This window comes from Paroedura picta, chromosome 2 (genome assembly GCF_049243985.1).
Source record: "Paroedura picta isolate Pp20150507F chromosome 2, Ppicta_v3.0, whole genome shotgun sequence".
Classification (NCBI taxonomy): domain Eukaryota; kingdom Metazoa; phylum Chordata; class Lepidosauria; order Squamata; family Gekkonidae; genus Paroedura; species Paroedura picta.
Window position 1 is genome coordinate 109,721,885 of NC_135370.1, and position 25,507 is coordinate 109,747,391.

Genomic DNA, 25,507 nt, shown 5'->3' on the forward strand with positions numbered 1-25,507 from the left:
CAACTGGGGTGCCCAAAACTGAACACAGAGTACATTACATATATAAAGCAGAATGTGTGAATGCTGGGACAGATTGATCAAGCCACTTATTTATCACTTTCTTCCTTTCTAAACCTTTATTCTTGATTACATTAGGGAATACCATATACAGCAAAGACAAATCTGTAGCAGGAGGTCTAATGTCTATACTTTATATGAGAATCATACAGAAAAAAAGCAGACCTGAATCCTCAAAAGCTAATTCCACAGGGATCTCCATTACGCTTTTATCACATGAGATACAGATTAGAAACTCAGTTGAATTACTGTAAATAAATGCAGGCATACATATTTCAGACGCTACTTAAAAACAGCAGACCAGGAGGGCTTAACAAAACCATGTCATCATAATTAATGAACGCTTCAAAACAGCACACCAAACAATGACACTGCTGATCAGCATTTCTGTTATCAGCGTTCTGCACCCTCCAGCAACTGAATAATGCTCTTCATGTAACAGATCCCAATGTATATTGAATCACAGACCTGTCAAGGAATCATTCCCCCCAAGTCCAGAAAGAATCCAATCAAAGAGAGTGTCTATTACCTACAAAAATCTCTTACTGCAACAACATTTACAGCTTTAAAGCTAACCCACTTACCTTATCTTTAAAGATGTGTGGATTGTGATATATGAAGTCACGATAGCTTTCTGTACGAACTTTATCCTATTAAAAAAAAGTGTTCAGAGTTCATACTACAAATTATTGTGCAATGACAAACACATTAAGTGCTTTCTGCCACATTTCAAACATTTCCCCGCCCTCAAGTCTGCAAGAACAAATTCAGAACCATCCATTCACAAATGTTTTCTCAGAGCTTTGCTTGGGAACTAGTCCGTCAATTTTCTATAATAACCTGCAAAGCAATACTAAACCAAATAACTGTTTGTATATGTATTCCAAATTTTCTGGCAGACCAAACTATCAAAACCATTCATGTCCTCCAGTAATCTAGGTTTGGATACCTCAGACCTTTCCCACATGACCGATTAGGCTCCATTCACTATTAATTCGAGTCTGTTTTTTTCCCAGTTCCAAATGTAATCGGGCTCCTTCCGACAGTGTCCCAGGACTGGCCCAACTTCCCTCATCAGTTGCCATGCAGCAAGGGAACACACAGAAATCCACGTTGTAGTTTTTTCCACGGGATACAAGGGGTGTATGTCGGGGATGGGCCATGTGAAAGCAGGAAAAGTCGGGCTGTCCCCAGACGTGCTTTCTACACCCTTGCTCCCATCCCAGAGTGCCACTTCCACCATCAACCCCAGCAACCTCCCCCCATTTTTTAAAGAAGGCTGGTTGCAATTACAGCATAACAAGAATTGGGGGTAGGGGGAATGGAGCTGGGGAAGAGCAGTGTGCTGTGCAGGCAAACCTCACCCCTTCCCACAATTTTTATCTTATTTATTAGACAGGGTTATCATGTTATGATGCAGCAGTGTTTTAACAAGCAAGGAACTTTTTTTGGTACAATATACATTAAAAACAATAGGCACACCAGAGTGCCATTCCAGAAACTGTGGTGAGGTCCTGCAAGCTAAATAGAGAACACAAGGGGCAAATTGGCAATATTGCCAGCTTGCTCCTTGAATTCTCTATTTAGCTTGCAGGACCTCACTCACAGCTTCTGAAATGGTACTGAAGAATCTGATTATGGAAAAAAAATAAACAATTATACACAGCAGCTTGGTTTTTCACATTTTCAGTCCTCCAGGGGTTAAAAAAAAAGTCCTTGCTGGTTAAAACACTGCAGCATCATAACACACTAGCCATTTATTTTTATTTTTTTAATTCAGACTTGGAGGGGGACAGAAGTTTTCACTTCCTGTTCATTGGCTACCTTGTATGAGGAAAAAAATCCTGTGGCAGACAGGGCAGGGAGTGGGCCAAGCCCCCCCCCCCCCCGGGACGCTAGAAAAGATCAGGACAGCTATCCCGAGGCAAAAAAACAGGGGACAGCACGGCACAACAGCTGGGTGAGTCCTCCATATGGAAACAGTCTCTTTGTGAACTACTACATAGATCATCACAAGAAAAAATATACACAAGCTCTGCTCTCATTTTTAAAATTAAAATTATGAGTTAGGTTTTGGTAGCAGAACAAGCTGTTCCACTCTTAGGAACAACCTCATCTTAAACCTAGAAAGGTGTACAACAGTCTTATACAGCAATGTGCCAAGTTTTTTTTTTCGGGGGGGGATCCCAAGTGCTTATTCAGCGTAACTATAACAATATTGCTAGTTTTCCAGAGTATGCACTTGAAAAGATATAGTACGTCAATATGTAACTTGGCTGCAGAGCCAGTATTAGCAACAAACGGTCTTCATTTCTTTGAATATGCGTAAGGAGGGAGAAAAAACGCCAAGCAAGCAAATGTTTTACTAGCCTTGCAAATGGCATGTGGACCAATCGCTAAAGTTAAGGAAGAGAGTCATTATGATTTTATTTTTAGCTCCTTATGATAGCAGTCAAAAATAGTATAAAGTACGAACAGAACAGTTAAAAAAACCCCACCAGAGAACATCACTGCTTGCATACAAATTGAGCACTGCACCACTAGACGCAAGGCTATCTGAATAGCAAACGGATGAAAAGGACAATTCCTTTCACAAGCTAACAGTCCAGAACTTGACCTTACAAAAGCAAAATACAGTCCTTGGTCATAAAATCAGGTTACACATCTAGGATTAAATGTATAAATCTGCATTCCAAAAAGCAGCCTAGAATTCTACAAAACGTCAGTACAATTTCCAGTACTATTTACGGTTTATAAATGCTTTTTAGTTCAGTCATGAGGACCCAACAAGCAGCTAAAAATTTTTTGTTCAGTATGCTGACAAGTGCTGAGTTTTGACCTGATGAAGTGAGATCTGATTCAGAAAAGCCTGCTTCAATAAACTGTTAGGTCTTTAAGGCACAATTGGACTCCATTTTACTCTACCTAACTTCAAAAGGCTGTCAGTCACATAAGCAGCTCATTGCAAAGTCCTCAGTTCTTGTATCCAGACTATTCTTGCTGCTTAAACTAATCAACAGACTTCCAGCTGCTGCCCTCACTACATGCTCTGCTGCTCAGGAAACCTGCGGTCACTTGTTCTGTTAGTTCTTTTTCTCTCCTCCTTCAGCAAGTTCTCTCACTATTTCAGAGCAGCTAAAAAATTCACACAACCCCCCCCTCCCAAAAAAACCAAACAGAACTTTGCAGAACAGCAAGGCATGCACCAAAAAATCCACCGATTCTTGGCCACAGGCTTGAAAATGGACACACATGGAACGCTGAAGGATACTAAAGCAAAAATACCTAGCGCCGACTAGCCAAGGTGTTCATTCATAGTGAAAACAGGGAAGAGCTTGAACACGCTTAAAACAGCAGATTGTATTTTCAAGCAAACTCAATAATATTTCAAGGAGCAGATTTCTAAATTAGTCTCATGCTGACTGGGCTCCTCTCAAGAACCCTGCAAAACTGCCATCACATTTCCAATATTACATGAACAATTCACTTACAAGTTTCATTGCAGCTAACTAATATTAATCAAGTTGTAACAATGGGAAAGGTACGTTTATATATTTATCCTGCTATTCCTTTCAGTTTAGTTTTGTGGGAGACTAAATACAGCCTAAGATCATGGTAATCTCAGATGTAACAAGAGCTGTAGTTTCATGGTTATCTAATGGGTTATTAACATATCAGATTTTGGGGGGCGGGGGGGCTAATTTTAATTTTGTGTCAGTTTCTGAACTTTAACTTAATTTTTTCAAATGTGAGGATCGTACATAGCTTAAGCATTAAAAAAGACCTCAAGACCTTGTCGCCTAGTTTTAGCCCACAGCGTAATCATTGCCTCTCCTCTGGATTATACTCTCTAGTGGCCATTAACTTGCATTGCAACATCTGTGCACAACGCGTGGTGCCCATCACCAATCAAGACTGAAGCCTTGGGAAGGCTGACAGGTACACAGTAACCCCAGGGCCACTTGCCTTGGGCAGGTAAACTGCCCGGCTTGAGATGAGCATGATGAATGTTTAAATTCTTTGCCAAAACAGTTAAATGTCATTCTTCCAAGGTTGTTTTTCCCCACCACACCTTTTCATTTATATACAAGCCCAATATAATATTAGTTGGTATACATTAATAAAACATACAGGTTTCTGCCTACAGGCTAACCATGAAGATAAAAAGGGGACAGAGGAACCATGAAAGGATGGGTGAAATTATTAATGCACCTAATTTTATTGACACACACAGCTGCCTTGAAACATTTCTGCTTCTTGAATAAAGTATGACCAAGTCAAGAATGTTAGTTTACATATATTACATTTTTAGAGGACCACAATAGTTTTAATCTGCAAAAATCAGTCATCTACCTTCATAACCACCATATTTCTAAGGCATAGCTGCATAATTGGTTTCTACTTGCAAAGACGAAAATGTCTTAATTCTGGAAAAGCTGTGACTTGGTGGTTTCATTTCTGATTTCAGCCTTTTGGTACTGTGACATTCTGAAATGGCTTTGCACACAAAGTAATGGATTGCAATGAAGAGAAAGCCAAAATGTACACAGCCCTTTGGATCCCAGTTTTTTGTGTATGATTTCTCCTTTGCTTCCTTTCATTCTGCACCTTCGCTTTCAGCAGGAGAACGCAAGCAAGTGAGGAGAGGGTTAAAAATGCAGCTATGCTGCAGCATGTTTATGGACCATGCCTTGCCTCCATCTTTATGGAGAGAAAGCTATGTCTGTGCTCACTTTCTAACCTTTATCATTTCTTCATGTATCCCGTAGTGCCCATAAGAGCTGAAATAAACAGTCTCCTCATTCTCCTGTAGTTCCGCAATGGCACTGGCTGTTGAGTTGCTTCTGACTTCTGCATTCATCACAAAATCCTGTGCAAATTGTCTGTAATCAGTTTGAAACATACCCTTGAGACATGTTTACGGGACCATTAAAAAAACCAAACCCTCAGGACAAGAGGAGGAGGGGAAGGAGGGGAGGAAGAAAGAGAGAGAGAGAGAGAGAGCCCATGTAGGTTTCAAAAAACTTCCCTGTAAGCTGAAGCTCCCTCTGCTGGTTGCTGCACAGAAAGCTGATGCAGAAAAGTTTGGTATTCTCTGCATATCAGCATCAGTATTTTTCCACATCTCAGAGAATGTTATGCTACACAACTCTGATTGCGGGAATCCTGACATGGCGCTTTCTTTCATCAGCCATCTTCTCAGACCAATCACTCAGTTTTGATGTTCACAGAAATGAAAACATTCTATACCTTCAATTGCAACATAAAAAACTACCACTATACTGGTTAGGAAATAGGCTTTTTAAAGATGCTCATCCAAGACATCAAAACAGCAGGAAACCCAGGATGACAGATATTGAGTCATCCCAAAAATGCAGTAGATTTGGGCACTCAAACCACTGCCTATCTCCTTTCCCAAGCCTCTTCAATGACTGTTTACATACTGGGCCAGATTCAAGGTCTACCTTCCTGGACCAGAAGGTGACTTGTACTTTGAAACTAGAACTAAAATAATTTAAGGATGAAATTTAAAATAAGAGGCTTCAAGGACAAGGAACTGCTTACAGGAAAGAAAATAACCTGCTCTACAAGTAACAATAAAAACAAAGTTGCAATGAATTTTCCTGCTCAGAAAGAACTTTAATATGTTTTAAATACACAAAAGATTTGCAGCAACTATACACTATTGCGGTGGTAACAAAATGGTATGATTCACTAACATATCACCATTTTGGGCTGAGCAACACGCATTCTGTGTCATGGATGTTCAGTTTATTCCCACAGCTGACTAAATTTTGAAACTGGAAGCCAGCAGTTTCTGGCTTGTAGCCAGCAATGACTTGTAGCCAGCAAGCAGCAAATAGGAATTTCCTGCCTCTGCCTCCCCACTATAGCCTACACTGCTCCTAAAACCCCTTAAACAGAGAGCACCTTGCCAAATACAGATTTATGGTTCTAAGCTACCTGATAACATGGTGAACTGTCCTCCACAAGCAGGAAGGTGGCAAAATGTGCTACATAATAAAATGAATGCCATGGCCCGGTTCCCATTAAGTGTTTTACTGTTTTCAATACAGGATAGTAAATTTAATAAAAATCTAAACCCATGTGCAATGGTTCATATAAACAAGGGCCCAACATTTTCCTTCTTGCAATGAGCATGCACCTCAGTTCGTATAAACAAGGACCCAACAATTCCCTTCTTGCAATGAGCATGCACCTCTCCCTTCCACCCAACAACACAAGTAAGGCATAACATAAAGGAGAAAAAGAGTTGGTTCCTACTTGTGCGAGTCTCTTCCCTTAAGTGGAGAATGGTGCATGAATTCCTACATTTGTAACACCTTCATATGTTACTCCAGGTCCATGGTAGAAGGCAAAAGTACCCACTTATTAATTTACTACTAAGAGACTCAGAAGCCAAATAAGGCTTAACACACCCATAGCCGCAGATTGACCCAGGTTCTTTTGAACTTGCTACTTTTTGTAAAAATTGTGGGGTTTTCTTTTTGGGAGGGGGGAGAATCTGTACTTAAGTCAGCCCAATCAACTAGATACTATTCACTTTCATTTGGCTGACAGACTAAATAGAAATGTATTTAAGTTCAGAGATTTTTTTTTTTTTTTGCTTAGGTTGGGTTGCATCCACTGGCGAAGAGAGAAAGGGATACATTTGGCCAGTTTCTCTCTCTCATTGAGGGCCCCCCATATCAAGCCCTGCAATGTTCTGGAGGTTCTATGAAGCCCAGGAATAGTATATGCTAGGCTGTTGCAGAAAGGCGGGGAAATTTCACTGTATAGGTGGAGTTCCATTCACTGGATATGACCCACTCTTTTATAGTACAGTGCTTCTCAACTGAAATGTTATGATCAGGAAAAAAGCTGCATAACTACTAGAGAGCCAGCTTGTTGTAGTGGTTAGGAGCATGGACTTCTCATCCGGTGAGCCAGGTTTGATTCCGCGCTCCCCCACATGCAACCAGCTGGGTGACCTTGGGCTTGCCACAACCCTGATAAAGCTGGTCTGACTAAGTTTTCTGCTTTATTGGTTTCTTCATTTCAAGATTTTTACAGCTCTTTTGTGTTTTTACAGCTCTTTTTCTTTTGTAATATATAGAGTGGGGTAGGTAGCTTGCCACAGCACCGATAAAGCTGTTCTGACCGAGCAGTGATATCAGGGCTCTCTCAGCCTCACCCACCTAACAGGGTGTCTGTTGTGGAGGAAAGGGAAGGCGACTGTAAGCTGCTTTGAGATTCCTTCGGGTAGAGAAAAGTGGCATATAAGAACCAACTCTTCTTGTACTATAACCATCAGACACACAAGAAAGTGATCTACCGAAAGAGCCAGCATGGTATAGTGGTTATTAGTGGGAAAACAGGTTTGATTCCCCACTCCTCCTCCACATGCAGGCAGCTGGGTGACCTTGGGCTAGTCACAGTTCTCAGAACTCTCATCCCCGCTTACCTCACAGGGTGTCTGTCATGTGGAGAGAAGGGAAAGATTTATAAGCTGCTTTGAGACTCCTTTGGGTAGTGAGAAGAGGGGTATATAAACCAACTCTTCATCTTCTAAAACTAGACCATTCATGATTAATAGTATATAAAGCCTATTTAGTCTGATGTATCCAAGAAAGGTGCTGATTAAATGTCTATATGAAGAAAGTGTTTGGTTGAAACAGTACTTCATTTTATGAAGATCTTCTTGGGCTCTGGCCAATGCAGCTTCTGCTAAATCTGCTCTGTGCTCTGCAAATTTCAATTGCTCCAGGAGAGATGACGCCTCTGTTAACCCATTGGAACAAGAGGTATTGGAAGAGTCGACAACATCATCTATATCTGAGAAGGGAAAGCACAAAAGAATCCACCACATGAACTTGCACACCAGCATGCAAGAGAACAAAGGCGGGCATGTTCACAGAGATGTTGAGTTATCTATGGGCAACCTGGTCACAAAAACAACATTGCCAAGTTTTGCAATCTGGGAGATTACTAGGCAGACACTGATGGAACCCTAAAAAAGAGGGAAGTCTAGATAGTTCCTTAAGGTGCACACAATACCAAGGAGCTTTCAGGGATTTCCATCTAGACAAATTATTTCAGATTCCCAAATACAATCCCTTTCCACTCCATCAAAAATACCTCTACCAACCAAGTATTCTGGAGAAAAAGGGGAACAGACCTAGGTAAATAGGTAGCTGGCTTGTCTAGATGTGTTTTTTCTCTGGTAGTCACATCTAGGTCATATTAAACCAAGCACAGCTGTTTATTCTTCCACTTTAAAACTCATTTTCCAAGTCACCAGATCCCAGTGGCTTTTCTTTAAAATGATGTCAGCCTATTAAACATCTCCAGAAATGGTGAACACACATATTAATAGTTGGTATAAATCAGATATCTGTATACAGTAGGCTTTCTCGTCTGGGTTTCATGAACCCCTGGAGTTTCTTGATGGCCCTGGAAGGGTTTTCAAATAGGTATGAGTTAATTAATTTTAAATATATTTTTTAAATTTGTTAAACATTTATTCGGTGATATGTTCATATATAGTCATTTCGACCTGCCCCCCCTCCCCCAATTATGTGCCTGGAGGAAGTGAGAAGGGGAGAGACCCCAGGTGAGCATATACACAGCTATGCTTCCCAACCATATTCTGCATGATCCCACCACTTCTGGAGTTTCTCAAAGCCTGAAAAATATCTCAGTTGCATAGTTGCCAGGAGGAGCACGATAAAAAAAATTGAGGAAAAAATACAGAAAGATTTAGCAATCAGATAAAAAAATTAACATACAATTTACATCTGATAGTCAAGGCATCACAGACAGATTAGAAAACATGTGAGACATTATAAGGGAAGATGCGCCATTTTTGAAAACCTAAGCATATGAAATAAGTGGGGATCCACAAGAAAATTGCAAGGAGAGGGCATCCCCCCGGTTTTCTCCCTCTCCCCCTACTGGTCTTTCCCACTCTTTCTCTATCCTATCATCCCATCTCTTACTCTCCCCCTTGCCTGTTAAAGGTTAGTGCAATGCTTTTTTATTTTTGGGTGGGGGGGGGAGTGTAAACCTCCGATGTATTTTTTGTAAAAAAAAATAAAAATCAAATTTTTCTGCAAACCTAGGTGCGCCCCCTAAAACATCTGCTTAATGCAAGTGTAGCCCTGATCCATGGATATAATTATCTATAGATGGGGGGCATACTTGAGAATTACATATATAGTACAGATACTTTTATAAAGCAGAAACTTAATAAGTGATGTCAGCCTTTTTCAACTTCTTTACTATCAAGAAACCCCTGAAACACTCTTCAGGATTCAAGAAACTCCAGAAATGTTTATGTTTATTAGATTAGATTGTGCTGAATAGTGTTGGGAAGCCTAGCTGTGTACATGCCCACCTGGGGCCCCTCCCCTTCCCACCCCCTCTAGCCCCATCATTAGCCATTTTAGGATGGGGAGGTGGGTTGACATATGGTCATATGGTCATATCACCCAATAAATGTTTAACAAATTTTTAAAATATATAAAAATACTATGAACTGCCACCCATTTTTGGAAACCCTTTGAAGCCTGTCAAGAAACACCAGTGCTCCACGAAACCCCTGCTGAGAAAGCATGAGCTAGATGTTCAAGACCTTTTATGTTCATTTGTGGATGTGGATACAAGGATGCGGGTGGTGATTCTGTATCCTGGAAGAAACCAGTACTTTAAACCATACCAGTGAGCAAACTTGGTTATTTCTTTCATAAAGACTGTACTCAAATTCAAGTGACAACAAACCCTACCATACTGGAGTAAAAGATCATCTTCCAAAACTGGCTTCAAGTACTTCTCTTCCTCCCAGGGAACTGCTGCATTAATTGAAATGAGGCAATCTGCAGTTGGTTTCTGGAAAATTGATGGAAAAGACACAGAATTTTTTTAAAGTTATACAATGTGCTTAAAAGCTCCACTTTCCATATTGAATATCTTATTCAGTACATTACTGAGAGAAGTTCTTCAAGCATCTCCAGAAAGTTACTTTGGATCCAGCTTTTGAAATAAAGTATGTATTTATTCTGTAAGCTGCCTTGTGAACTTTTATTTAGAATGTAAAATTTAAATGCCCCACATAAGTAAAAATTGCCACGAAAGAATATAGCAGAATATTATTCAGTAATATTATAATGCCAGTCTTGTTCTATTCATGGAATACTAATTAACTTACCTCCATCCTAATGAAGTTCACTAGCTTGATATACCCATAAGAATCAAGTCCTGAAAAAGAAAAAATCCAGCTTGAGAAATGTTTGTTTGTTTGTTTGTTTGTTTGTTTGTTTATCATACTTATATACCGCCCTCCCCGGAGGCTCACTTACAGAAATATACTTACAGATTAAAACTGTGACAAATTTGCCTATAAACCTTTTTTCATTGACTTGCTTTTGGTCTCTATCAGTTCTACTAAATTTCAGTGTCATTTGCAGTCTTAAACATGTTGGTGTACCAAATGAAGCCAAGTGTATGGAAATCTATGGACTTAGGTAGATTCCACATATGTATACGCATCCCCTTGCATGCATGAACACATGTGTATACTTTAGACAACATATTCATAGTCAGAAAAATTGTTTCAACAAATGTGAACCATCTGAAAATCTCACTTTTAGCATATTTGCCTAGAAGAAGAAGAAGAGTTGTTTCTTATATGTCGCTTTTCTCTACCTGAAGGAGTCTCAAAGCAGCTTACAGTTGCCTTCCCTTTCCTCTCTCCACAACAGACACCCTGTGAGGTGGGTGAGGCTGAGAGAGCCCTGATATCACTGCTCGGTCAGAACAGCTTTATCAGTGCTGTGGCAAGCCAAAGGTCACCCAGCCGGATGCATGTGGGGGAGTGAAGAATCAAACCCAGCACGCCAGATTAGAAGTCTGCACTCCTAACCACTACAGCAAAGTGGCCTACACTTTGTGCTGAAGCTACCTACCCCACTCTATATATTACAAATGAAAAATATATGTAAACTTAGCTCTTTCCCATAATGGAATTGCTTTATCCTCAAAACACATAATACCAACAAATAAGCCATGCAACAGGCCTAAGGTGTATAGAGAGTAACATGAAAAATATGTGATATTTTCATTTTTTACACAAAAGAGCTGTAAAAACCTTGAAATGAAGAAACCAATAAAGCAGAAAAGTACATGCAGAAAATACACTTACTATATTTATGAATCACCATCTCAATATTGAATTTGTGGTCAGATGAACAGTGGTCAAACACATGTTCTGGTGAATTGAAAAACCTAGGGAAACACAGATTCGGGTAGGTAGGCATGCTGATCTGAAGCAGTAGAACAAAGTTTGAGTCCAACAACATCTTTAAGACCAATAAAGATTTATCCAAGGTATAAGCTTTCATGTGTATGCTCACTTAAAGGTGCCACTGGAGTAGAACTTTGTTCTAGGAAAATACAGTAAAAGAATTTTTTTAATGTATTCTGAAAGGAACAGGATATACACTTAAAGAAAACATAGGCTTGGGCAACAATTAGATAATGAATAATTATCAGCTTTATCAGTTCATCCAAGATACGGACCAGGAGTGGTAATGAAGGGGAAGTATTGTCTAGATCTGCTTTTTTCGATTTTTTTACCATTGAGAAAACCCTGAAACATTCAGCAGGCTTTGAGAAACCCCAGAAATGGCATGGTTAGAAAGCATACCATGTACACAGCTGTGTACATGCCCACCTGAGGCTTCTCCCCTTCTCACCCCCCTCCAGTCCCATCATTGGCCATTTTTGAAGGGGCTGGGCAGGTCAATATGATCATATATGACCTGATAAATATTTAGCTAATTCATTCACTTCCAGCCATTCAATAAATCCTTCCAGGGCCATCAAGAAACCCCAGGGTTTCATGAAACTCTAGTCAAGAAAGCCTGGTCTAGGTGAAGGATCAAATAGCAAGTAAATACAAAAGAAAGCAAGGTATACAGCTGACCTACGTCACATACTCTTTGTAGACTCTGCCATTTCTCCATACTGGAGAGTTTTCACCACTGCTGCAGCTCCACTGCTATTCCCACAAAGCAAGCCCATCCAGTCTAAAACAGTGGTTCTCACCCATCTATTTCCATGAACACATCAAATTACTGGTATCAAACAGAACTTAGCAAAAAGACTGTTTTAAGTAACTGAGAGTTTACTTCAAAAAGCAGTGGCAAGGATCATTGATAAACAAGAACACAAGAAACACAGAGCAAAATGTATATAGTTTGGGAGGAAATAACCATTAAACAGTTCATTGTCTTTCTTAGTGTACTTTCTAAGTGTACTTTCTAAGTGTACACCTAAACTGTGAAGGATGAATGCAAACAGAATACTTGAAAATACATGCACTTCAAGTTAGGACCCTATGAAGAATCACAAAAACAGACAACAGTTTGGAATTCCAATTTCATTCCTCAAAATCTCTCAAGATATGCTAAATTTGCAGATATTGAGCCCCTTTCCTACTTTTCCCCACTTCAACTGACATTCAGGTACCCCCAGTATTCAACTCCTTCTGGAGAATTTACAGTCACTATCAGGATACATTTTCTCTGTTGGTGAATTTATAATATCATACTTTCCTGCAGACCCGGGAATCACACAAATAGGTGGAATCCTTACCTTGGCTATGGGTGGTCTGGACTGCCTGATTTCAGCATCCACACTGGCACCAGCCAGGTTACTATTAGTTAATATAATAAGATAAGCTGGTGGGGGTTGCGAGGAAAAGAACTATTAAGAATTCCCAACCCCATCATTCAAAAATCTGCCCATTCAGAACTGGGTTCCTTCCTCTTTTTCTAACACACTCTGTTTCTCAAAAATATTCAGTGAAATCATTTGGGGGTTTCCCTCACATACTTCTGGTTAATTCAGAAAGTCATTTTTGTCTAAATATGTGGGAAACCTCCCAAATACATAGAAACCGCCAGTTTATCTTTGAATGGCTTCTTTTTTGTTTCTTTTGTTATGGGGACCATGAAGACTTTAGGGGGGGGGGTGAGAACGGGAGCTGCAACTATTTTTTTCTATGTATCCTGACATTTTACTAGTGTTTCTTTGCTGTAATATTATTTTAAAGCAACAACTATTTTAAAGCCATTTTCCGGGTATCAGTGGAAGAAGCGAAGGATATGCTCTCCACGCAGATAAACAGAAACTGTCAACAGCAGTCTAGTAAGCAATTCACGGAAAAGAGGCTCCGGGCCTCGAAAGGGACGATAACCAGACCTGTCACAGAAAAGGCACCGAGCCTGCAAAGAGCCTTCCGGGTCTTCCTCTACTTCCTCCCAGGCATCGTCGCTCCCGCTGTCAGACAAACAGGGCTCGGCCACAGAAGCATCCTCACCTGGAACAGCCGGGAGGGGGGGGGGAGAGAGCGGGGGGGGGGGGAGAATGAGTCCCATTGGAGCCTCGTCAAACCTTGCTGGGGGGCGGGGGAGGGGCGGAGAGGGGCATACCGAAAGACGCCGCTATCCGCGAGTTCATCACGGCGCCGCCACAACAAGCCTCGTTTCCACACGTGGGTTCTCGCAGTCGCTTCCGGGCGACGTTACCCGGGCCATCCACCAATGAAACCCTCAACTCCGCCCACTGACCAATAAGACAACAGAACGTAAAAAGAGGCTCCCGCAGCGAAAGAAACGCTGGGTACGGGAGCTTAAGTGGGCCATATTTATGAGAAAGGGAAGCGTATTGCACGCCGGAGACTAGAAGGAGGCTGGTCTTGGTTGGGCCAATTGCTTGTTCGCTGTAAAGTTGCAGGGCGCTATGCTACAGAATTGAGTGCCAAAGCACATGGGCTGTTTTGTTGTCCGGATTCCCATAAACTGTTGTCCCGGATGGTTGCCAATCTCCATGTGGGGCCTGGAGATCTCCATTGATCCCAACTGATCTCCAGATGACAGAGATCAGTTTCCCTGGAGAATAGGGCTGCTTGGGGGGGATGCTGTGGCATCACATGCCTGCTGAGGTACCTTCCTTCCCCAGGCTCAACCCCTAAAGCTCCAGGAATTTCCCAACCCAGAGTTGACAACCAGCCTGGCAGCAAGAAGCCTAGTCAAACCGGATTGTGGGATTGTGTTGATTTAAGGGCTGGCTTGGGTGTGGTCAGCAAGCATGAGCCCCGGAGTGGTCGGCTTAATGCTATGCAGATCCACATCCACTCCCATGACCGAAGAATCTGACCAACCCAAAGTTGTGTCCTGTTTAAATATTGTTCTGGTTGTTATATTTGTTGCAGTATTCTATGTAATTGCCCCATGATGTTATATGTAAACTGCCCAGAACCATATGGAAGGATGGTATAAAAATCTAAATATCTAAATAAATAAAATAAATGTAGCTTTTAGAGATGCCAGTTCCCAGGTTGGACCTGGGGATCCCCTGGAATGACAGTACACCTCCAGACTTAAGAGATCAGTTCTCCTGGAGATAATGACTGTTTTGGAGGGTGGACCCCATAGCATTATACTCCACTGAGGCCATTCCCCACTTCCAGCTTGACCCATTTCAGAGCTGGCAACCTTAGCAGCATTAGAGGAGGTGTAGGGGTACAGTAGTACTTGGTTTTAACCTGTCAGTCTAAAAGTGGAGCAGCTAAGATGGAGGAACACTGCAATACTAGTTTCATCCTACAGTGTTCTAGCGCAGCAATGTCCTGGGTGCAGGAAGTGGCTGGCTTTGCCCTGTACCTGCCTGGGGTCAGTGCATCTGCAGGGAGGAGCACAGACACAATGGCTTCATACTACCAGCTCATCATGCTGTGGGATAGCAGGCTTGAGCTTCATCCCATGGCAGTTTTGGCACAGTGTGGTTGGCAAGAAGGAGCATAGTGGCAACAAGTGATGCTGTCCAAGGCATAATGTGACTGGAAAGGACATGCATAATCATGGCTCCTCCTGGCTTTGCTCAGTGCCAGCCTGAAGGTGGTTGGGCAGGTAAATGGGGCAGAGTGCCTAGTTTGGATTGCAGTCCAGGTGCTGCTGGTGGGGAGAATGAGGGTGGTGACTGACTTTATCTGTGCTAGCCCAGGTAAACCGTGGTTGTTACCCAAATTGGATCCCTCAAAGGTAATTGTGAGGAATCATAAATATAGCAAGAGGCTGGGTAACGCAGGATCTTTTCTACCAATTTTTACGGGATCCATTTCCTGGAAGAAACCCTTCTTAAATGAAGACCAATTAAGCTTACACTCAAAAGGATTTATTGGGGAAAATATTGGGGTACATTCAAAACACACACAAGGAAAAACATAAGAGATGCTGCTGGGCAGAAATTGCGCAGAACAAAGAGAAAGAAGTTGCAGTTAGTTCCTAGAAGGGGTATTCCTTTCCTAGTGATAGTCTAATGGTCTTTGGCTGAAAGGGGGCAATTTCCATAATGTGCTCATTTAGCTCAGTCAGTTGAGCAAGCAGGAAATGGAAGATAAGGTTCTAGTCCAGCTCAAACCAGATGTAAATCTGGCCTGATGAGGCAAGAGAAAGAAATCTTGTGAAGCCAACCTAGCCTGTCTTTCTATGTTTGTTAAGGGGCCCTACTGACTCCATAATCAATCTCTGCCAGGCTGGTTTCTGCATGTAGCAACCTGCTCAGAGTCCAGTCATGAGCTTCTGTGTGTGAAGATATTTCTATGTGAGGCACCCTTTCATTATAGGCCACCTTTATGGTAGCATGGTCATATGTGTTAACTATTAGCCGCGAAGAATATTATGGCTGAAACATTCCTGACTTTTCTTTATGGGCTTTCATATTACAGTTAGCCAGGATTTCTTCTGTAGCATTACAATTATGAAACTGACAATACCAGATTTGAGATTATTTGATATTTCTTCACAGACTTTATATCTTCTTTCAGTACCCTTACCTCAGTTTAACCCCAGTATGTTGCTAAAAGACTTGATTTATGTTCATTTGATCAACAATCTGCATTTTGTTTGATGGAAATATGTAGACTTACAGGGGGAAATAGATACTTGCATTTTATTGATGAGGTAAACGGTAATGACTGGGGAAGGCACTGGCAAACCACCCCGTATTGAGTCTGCCATGAAAACGCTGGAGGGCATCACCCCAACGGTCAGACATGACCCGGTGCTTGCACAGGGGATACCTTTACCTTTAAAGGGGGAGAATATATAAGATACATTGTGAAATGTCATAGTTCTGTAAACAAAATATGTAGTGTCTTTTTCTTTTCTGTATTCTATACTTTGTAGTGTATTTTTCTTTTCTGAACAATAAAATGTATAGAAAATATTTCTTTTTTGTTTAGTGATTCCACAGAAATTGCTGTCAAAGCATGTCACATTTTATTTTTATGTGTGAAAACCTTTATCTTAATTTATACAAATACCATTTGGAATAAAACACTGTACTTTTCATCTTTTCAAATATTAATATGTTTTAGGGGGGAAAGATCCAGATCTGTAAATGGAATGGAAGAAGCAGGTCATGCAGCAAATTACATCTCGTCTGAACAATACATCATTGTCCTATCAACCAAATTATATCTATTGGATAGGTATATAAACCAAGAAAATTTCCCATCATTTGCAAGCTGAAGCAATAGCTCTTTGTGTGATGCAAGACAGAGGCAGGTTAGAAATAACAAAAATAAATTATTTTGGTTATAAATCTGTGAGACAATATTAATGATATTATATGTTCATAGGCAGTGTATATAAATTTGATCAGCTACTGAATAATAAATAAAAATGAAGCTATCATATGAATGTATGAGTGCCTTAAAAATACAAATGACAATGTTCCTTGGCTTTGGAAGACAGAGAGCCAGCATGCTATAAAGATTATAATGTTGGACCCAGAATGTGGGAGGAGACTCAGACCCACTCCGCTGTGGAAGCTTGCTGGGTGATCTTGGCCCTGACAGTGTCAGCTGCCTAAGATAGCTCCCACAGTGATTCTGAGAAGAAAATAGATAAAAGGAAAATGTTGTAAGCTGCTCTGCATCCCCATTGGGGGAAAAGTGGAGTGTAAATATCTAAACAAATAATTTGTACATTGATCTTAGTAGCACACTCAACCCATTCAAGGTACTAATCAGACCACAATGGAAACCTACAATAAGGCTAATAATAACATCATTTATTATGAAAGGTAACAACTTTTACCATAATGTATTTTATTTTACAATGTCTGATTTGTAATATAATGTGATATAATATCGATGTATATAAAATCATGACCGTGACCCTTGACAACATGCCTCCTATTTGTAGGATATCCTCCACTCAGGGCTAATTGCTGCTCTTGTTCAGGATGCCACACAGACACCCTTCCTTTCAGGCCTGCCGGGAAGGAAGCCTCTAACAATAAGAGCAACGCAGGGGAGTCTGTGGGCATGCCTGTGCATTCCTTTAGAATGGGCATGTGTGAGGGGGGGAAGCTTTCCCTTCTGTCTAACAGTTGGCTGACAGGAAGGCCACAGAAAAGCCCCTTCTCACTTATAATACTGTTGGGGCTGTCCTCACTGCTTGAGGACAGTTGCAGCCAAGCCACACATGTCTTTTCTCCAGAAATAAAAATCAATATTTGCCGGGAAGGTCCTACAAAATCAAAGTCATATGTGGCCCAGAATTTTAAGTGGAGTTAGCTTGGGAGTTCACATACAAAGAGTTTACAGGAAAGTAACACTTTGAGGGAAACTAGGTTTTCCATTTTTATTAAGCAACTAGGGTAAGGTGACCAGATTTTAACATTGGTAAAGCGGGACACCATTGACCAGGGGGGTTCTTGATTAAAACTTTGGTCATTATGGAGCAACAAAAAGTTTCATAGAATGCATAGAACACAAAAATACTATTGTAATACATATTTTTAAATTTCAACATAAGTACAATTTGCCAGGTACCTCCATATGTCCTTCCAAAAGTGGGACAATCTGGTCACCTTAAACTAGGGGCAAAGCCTGTTGTATCCAGGAATACAACAGGTGCTAGAGCTTGGCGGTGGGAAGAGGAAGGGGAGGAGTTGTCCAGTCTGTAAGGGCATGGGGTTGAATGTGTGTGTTGTGTGGGAGGTTGTGGTGGTGTGGTGACAAATAAGGGCATAGGTGTGGAGAGATGGGTGTCAAGAACCTGTGGTTTGGAATGTTCATTGAGTGTGGGAGAGGACTGACCTTTGGGAATTGTGGCATAGTGGTTACAGATGAGCTTTCCAGAGCCATGTCTTCAGATATGTGAAGGGAAATTCAGACTGGAGACTCTTCTTAGGGGGAGATTACATGGCAATCAGTTCCTCCCAGTTCTGCATTCAATGTAATTTCCAGTCTTGTGTGAATTAGGCCACAGACACTAAAATGTCCCGCTGCCCTAAACCACATGGGATAGTCACAGTACACAGGTGTCTTACCAGCTCCTTCTGTCTCCATTTTTCTTACGATTGATAAAAAATGTTCAGACCAGGGACAGCCAACATCCAGCTGGGGTGTGGAGATCTCCTGGAATTGCTCCTCTACAGACTATAAAGATCAGGTTCCCAGGCAAAAATGGCTGCTTTGGAAGGGTGACTGTGTAGCATTGTATCCCACTGAGGTTTTGGGATGCCAGCCTCCAGTTGGGGTCTGAGAATTTTCCGGAAATATAGCTTATCTACAGGAAGTTAGGCTGAAGGGAGAGCTCTCTACCCTCACATGCATTCCTTCAAAATGAATGCACATGGCCCCAGACACCCCTTGGTTGCTTGGGTGGTGATGTCTGCCCTTCTGAAGCCTGAAGCCTACTGCTGGCAACTGCAGTCCCTGTTGTTGTCCGTAAGACCATGTCATTGCCTAATAAAAGTGGATCACCTAGTTTCCCCCAAAGTCTCATTGTCTACTTTCCTGTAAAGCTAACTCCACTTGAAATTTTGTGCCATTTGTGCCTTTGAGTTCATAGGACCATCCTGGAAAATACTATTTTTTTATTAACCAGGCCAAGCTTGAAAAAAGTCACTCCACTTCCCATGTCTTTCCAGCCATTTACTTGTTCACTATTTTCAGTTTCAGGCTGTAAATATTCTTTATTTAGATCTCCCTGCACTTTCCAGACTCGCAGGACTGATGCTGGTCTGTCTGTCTGTCTGTCTGTGCCCCAAAATACAAACAGTTGCTGGTAAAGGCTGACCATAGGCCAGGGGAGAAACACCTGCACCACTCCACCCCAACTGTGAGCCTCTACCATTTTCTCTAGATCGCTGCTCATCTCTAGATTATAATGATCAGCTCTGCAGGCAAAAAATGGCTCCTTTGAAGGCCAGACTCTGAGGCATTGTATGATTTTGAAGTCCCACCTCCAAACCTCCAGGAATTTTTTCCAATCCAGGGGTAGCCATCCTCCAGGTGGGGCCTGGAGAGCTCCTGGAATTACTGCTCTTCCGCAGAGTATGAAGACCAGCTCCCTAGACAGAAAGGGCTGCTTTGGAGTTTAGACAGGTTTGTTGTGGAAAAGAAACATTTCAAGCCTCCCACGCAGGTTGTTGTTGAGTTGAAACACTTGAGGCCTACTTCACAAGCCTAACTGTCATGTACAACAACTTCCCTCACTTTGCCTCAGACCACTGATAGAGCTGGCAGGGGGCTGATGAGTGTTCTCCCGCCCCCCTCCCTTCAGACCCGCTGTGAAGGAGCCTCTAATAGCCCTTGACTGAGGTGAGGGAAGCATTTCCAAAAGCAATACAGAGGAGTCTATGGGGGGACTTGTGCTTTCCTTTTGAGGGGGGGGGGAAGCTTTACCCATCTGCCAAACAGTTGGCTGATAGAAAAGCCTCTTCTCACTTAAAATACTGCTTTGGGCAGCCACACTGCTAGAGGGAAGCCATGTGTATTTCTTCTGCGCAACTCTCTGCAGATTTCAGGCTTACTGCACAGGGTTGTTGTGCAGATGAAACAGGAGGCAAAAGAACCTCCGCAACAGCATCCATTGGGCTGTGAGTTAGCCCCCCCCCAGCCCACTTACTGTGTCCCTATCAGCAGCCAGGGGCAAACTGGCTGTGAGCTTTCCAGATTGCCCCTGGCCAGGCTTGAGGGCAGGCTGTGTTGCCTCCCTATTTGGTCCAAAGTCTAGGGTTGGGACCAGTCTGATCTTTGGACCAATCAGAAGGCACTTTGCACCTTCTGATTGATCCAAAGATTAGACTGGCTCTGTCCACTTGGGCCTAAGCTTTTTATATTATACAGCGAAGCTGTTCCAGGTAAGAGATGAATGTATTTTACATGGGACAAAAAGGGGAGATCAGTCTAAGAATGGAAGGTTGCACATGACATCAGCAAGGTAATAATAGACCATGTTAATCAATGCAATCTGGCTGCAGTAGAAAGTGGGGATGAGGTCCAAATTTAGAATGATGTTCTGGTGATCCCATCCCCGCCAAAACAAGCAACCTAGCTTTTATAGTACAACATATTTTATGGAAAGCAAAGACAGCAGAACTAAAATCCTCTGCAAAATAACGCCCTAGCCATACAGCCAAAGCAGAACCGAAGTCATGAGTCAAAATTTGTTCAATTCACTTAGTTCTGTAATAGTTTATATTTGGGCCCTTTATTATAGTTGTTACACTGGCTCTTGTTCTTTTTAAATTCTTTGCTAATTTCCATTAGTTTCAGTAGGATATATGCTTCTTAACTATAAGTTATTCTTTGCTATGGGGCAAGTGAGTGGGCTTCTACCTGTAAGTTATGTTTGTGTAAAGGTTTGTTATTCTGCAGAACATTAGGGAGGCCATTGTGGTGTTTTGTTTTGTTTTTTTGTGGCTGCAGAAACAATCCCGTTCCCCCCCCCACCCCGATTTGGTAGGTCCTCTTGTCAGTCACTGACTGCAAAAAAAAAACTTTTCCACTACTTAGAAAACCAGTTCCAGGTTAAAAAAATTGCTCAAGCAAACAAGCCTTGTGATCAATGAGAAGCACAAAGCTCTCCTCCAGTCACTGAGAAGCCACATTTGTAGAAAGTAGATATGGTCTACACAGAAAAGACAATTGTCCTATTTTATGGGAATATCTACAGACTTCTAGTTACAGAGCATCCCTGTTTATGCAACATCTCTGCTGGTCACAATCAGAGCAGTTCACTTCCCAAGCGACCCAGGCTACCACCTGCGACTCCAGGCTGGTAGATGGCAGCAGTGTGGGTGACAGTGAGAGGTGTGGCTTGTGCCTTTTGCCATCATTGCCACTGATGTTGCCACCACATCCTACACAGAGGTAGTGCCTATTTGGGTTTTCTTCAGAGCCCCCTTAAACTTGGCTGGGTTACAAGGAAAGAGGTACACACATTCTCCCATATTGCTGCTTTTTCTACTTCACACCATACCTTGGTCTGGGGGATTGGGAGGTAGCTTAAAATGAAGGTACTTTGTGAGGCTCAAAGATGCTTCCATGTGGACACACATACCAACAAGTGATTCCTATGAAGGCTCCCATTGTGTTCTCTGAGACATGCAGGCAGTGTTTTGAAAATGCATCATAGTCAACAGTGGATATCTTCACTGTAAACTAAAAATATACTCTGTGTTTAGGGAATCCTATTCCTGATAGTTGCATAAGTACAGACTGTTAGTCAGTACACAATTCCACCTCATAGTAGAACTAGAAGACATTGTGGAGATATCTAAGCACCATTTATAAGAAGATGCAAGGTCCCTGCTTTGAACCACAATCTTCATCTCCTCAGTGAAGACCCTTTGCTTAGCTTTAATGTCACAGTATCAGTTGTGACCATGGTGTTGAGATTCCTGACCAGTCATAATGTCTTGGGTCCTGAAGAGGGACACTGATAAGGACAATATCTTTTTCTTGTTTTCTCTGGCTTCAGGTGTTGGTTGTGTTTTCTTTATGCAAAATTGAACACATTCTAAATTCTGAACTTACAGATTTAGTATTTTGAATGATAGTTTCTATTTTAGAGATGTTCTTTGTTTATAGTAGCCTGTAAATAAATTACTACTTTTGAGTGTTTTAAAGCTTTGCCCCCCTTGTTATTATACAGGACACATCCAGGCATGTAAAACTAGGAGGAGGATCTGAAGCAGAGCACTATGCAAAATGAAGTCTGACTATAACATTGCATAAGATTAGTTCTGAAGCATGGTGTGAATTCATTCTCTGGAAGTTACTTTTTGTTTTTAATTAAAGATGTTTTTTTAAATAAAGGGGCTGCCTGCAAAGAGAAGAGATCTCTTTGCCAGGTTATTGTCCAGCCCTGGGACTGTGGCAGTTTGGGTTCATTTTGAAATTGCTTTAATGAATAGCTGTTGCCTCATGCCAAATGCAGTGAAAAGCAACAGCTCCTTACAAAAGTGGGAGAAGCTGTTTTTAGGCTAATTTAATTCAGCTAAATGGAATTAATTTAAGTAAATTATGCTAAAAAAGAAATTGAAGCTCCTGTCCTAAAAGGGAAAAATACTAATTCTCTTTGCACATGCATTATTTCCAGTTTTTAAAAGGAAAAGAAGGGTTTGTTTGAAGTATTGTACACGGTAGTTGTGTGTAAAATCTCTCATTCTTCGTATTGGGTTCTTAAAAATTAGCCAGCCAATCAAAAGTCCCTATACCGACGCTGTCTCTCTGAGTTAATCCGAGGCCAGCAAAAGGATAATTTGATTAAACTGAGACCCTAATTTATTTAGCTTTAGTTCTGGATCAAGCTTTCCTTAATAGAGTGCTGTCGTCTTCAATTGTTTGAGGCAAATTAAAGTGACATAAATACCATGGGACTTTTTCAATCTGATTAGTCAGCTAACTTGCATCAATACTACCCCAGCCATCAGATGCTGGCGTCCTTCCTTTCATTAGCCTTACGAACAACTGACAAGTCTTCCTTGAAGAATGGGCACCCACGCTGCCATTCCAACCCCCACACTTAACCCATCATCCTTCCTCAATGGGGCTCATTTGACAAGGTGCCCACACCTTTTTCCACTGCTGTTTCTTAGACAAAGCTAAATATTGTTTTATTAGCTATCAATAGCCTGTTAATCCCAAACAATTTCACAAATCCACTGAGCTCACAAACTGATTATAAACATTTGTTCTTTTAAGATGCTAAAATTTCTGGTGGTTTATTTCTTCCATTCTCTTTCCTCTTGCCTATGATACATGCAGCACGGCAGTTAGGAAATAAGGATTCAAATACTAAAGGTAGTCATGGTCTTTAATGGTACATTTCACTACTGAACTCCAGCACTATCTTTTAAAATGTATTTAAAAGCGTGTAAGATTTTTTCGGTAATATATAAACTTGCCTCTTTTCAGATACCAGCATAACAGGTTTATCTTAAGGCAAGAATAGAATTCATGTCCTTACTTTAATGATTTGTAATGCACCAGAAATTACCTTTATGACTGAAAGTTAAAGGAAATTCTGATACATAATAGTAAAAACTGGACTGAAAACTGCTTTAAATAGCAAAACATTGATCAATAGATGGCCCAACATTCATGTGAGAGTATATTCAAGTAGATTTCAACATGACAAGTGAAACAGTAAACAAAGCATAACTGAAAACACTGAAACAGGAATCTTTTCCAAAAGAAGTTATCCTGTAATCCACAAACCAGTGTAGACAGGATACTTTCATTTAGTTATATCAGTCCTTCGGGAGTGTACAAGATTTGTGGTAATAAAACTGCAATCTTAAGCAGAGTTATACTCTTTGTCACATTGCAGTCATCAGACTCAGAAAATTTTGTTTAGGATTGCATTGTAAAAGTATTAGCATGGATGCAAATCCCAGAAAATGGCTTCCCTGCAATTTGCATGGCTTCCCTGCAATTTGTGCTAAATTTCTCCATAGCATAGCAGTGACCATTGTCCCTCCAGCCATTTTGTATTAGGTTTATAGGCACAGTATAACATCAGCTGCAGCTGCACAAGGCACAATTTATGCACCTTTGCATGGGATTAGGCTCTAAAATGAGTCAGGTAAATCTGCCAAGTGGTCTGTCGGTTTTGCTAAAATGTATTACTGTAATATCAAGCATCTTAGTATACCGCATGCCACAAGCAAACACATATATGAGGCAATATACCACATCTCAATTGTTCTATATAACACCTGCCCACTTCCCAGAATGGAAAGTTATCTTTATTATATCAGATCTGATTGTGTTTAATGGGGGGGGGGGATTGTCTGGGAGAAAGAGGTGTTATTTTATTCATTTTCATCAGATTCTTTAAAAATACACAGATATCAACCAGGATTGAGGGAATTATGCATTAGCACCTAAATGCTGAACAGCTGTCTCCTGCTCACTCAGAATGCTGGGGTGGGAAGATGTGCTATTTCCTTTCAGAATTTAAAATGTGTATATGTGTGGAAGGGGGAGAGTTGTGTGTTTTGTCACACAGATATGGAGGTTGTGGTCAACTTTTTAATCTGGAACTACACTGGCTTTGGACTTAAAATCAGCTGGAATTCTTCTCTGTAAGTAAAGAAAAAATATATACTTGCCATTCTTTAATTGCTTTCATTGAAATATATTATGGCACTTAAAATATGTTTCAATTTCTGTGGCACGAGATTAACCTTGATCTAAAAATGGGAGATGTGCACTCAGGAGACAGCCACAGAACCAAAATTTGTTTGCAGAGTTTTTCCCTCAATAGTTCCAACGGTCGAAGAAGTAAGGCTCTTCTGAAAGGCAATAGCAGTTTGTGACTTTGTCAGTGGGATACAGGACATTCAACTGTCTGTCCTGTAGCAATAATATTAATGAGACAGCTAGCAAACTTACAATGCCATTCTAAGCAGGGTTACACCCTTCTAAATTGAAAGGCGTGGGTATGTTTATTACTGCATTATAAATATATCTCCAGGAATGGAGACAAATAAAATTGAAACAAAGAACCCTGTAGTGCATTATCTATAACTATATATATTGATAGTCTCCATTTAAATTGCTATTACTCTGTTGGAAGCCACATACATCAAACTTCTTTAGTTGTAAATCAAAGAACATATTCATATTTTAAATAAACAAAACGTAGGTGTCATAGGCCCATTATGCACGGCCGCCGAAATGGCGATTTCGGGTCACATGGAAAACGCGGAGGGGGAAGATGCGATGCACACCGGTTATGCACGGGGCGGGGCGCGGCGGCGGCAAAACCCAGAGTAACCGATTATGCACGCGGCGATCCGGGCGCCGCTTCTGGTTGCGCCCCGGTCAGCCGGAAGCTGCGCTTTCTTCCGCATTTCGTGAACGCAGCTTTTTCGGCGGCATGCACCGAAGCTGTGGCCGGTTGCAGCCGGCACCGTGCATTATCGGTGATTTTAGTCGCCACCATTCCACCCCGAATGTGCGCTAGAACCCCCGTGCATAATGGGTCTCAGTGAGGGGAGGTATACAAACTGAATGAATACATTTTTTTTCAGTCTCACATTGTCAGTTTTTAATTTCTAGAATGCCTTGATTTTT

General features: G+C 41.3%; 1 protein-coding gene across 3 annotated transcripts in view; it reads right to left on the reverse strand.

Annotated features, from left to right (window-relative positions):
* Window positions 1-13,696, reverse strand: part of PRMT3 (protein arginine methyltransferase 3) — a 90,766-nt gene extending 77,070 nt beyond the window's left edge. For all 3 annotated transcript variants that reach the window (XR_013228352.1, XM_077322033.1, XM_077322032.1), the window contains exons 1-8: window positions 13,551-13,696; window positions 13,321-13,438; window positions 11,258-11,340; window positions 10,265-10,314; window positions 9,843-9,945; window positions 7,740-7,893; window positions 4,799-4,940; window positions 642-707 (exon numbers count right to left, since the gene is read on the reverse strand). Coding sequence is in view for 2 of the 3 variants with exons in the window: in XM_077322033.1 (XP_077178148.1) it covers window positions 642-707; window positions 4,799-4,940; window positions 7,740-7,893; window positions 9,843-9,945; window positions 10,265-10,314; window positions 11,258-11,340; window positions 13,321-13,438; window positions 13,551-13,578 (744 nt within the window). In the remaining variant the exon portion in view is untranslated. The remainder of the gene's footprint in view (window positions 1-641; window positions 708-4,798; window positions 4,941-7,739; window positions 7,894-9,842; window positions 9,946-10,264; window positions 10,315-11,257; window positions 11,341-13,320; window positions 13,439-13,550) is intronic.
* Window positions 13,697-25,507: the final 11,811 nt, after the last annotated feature.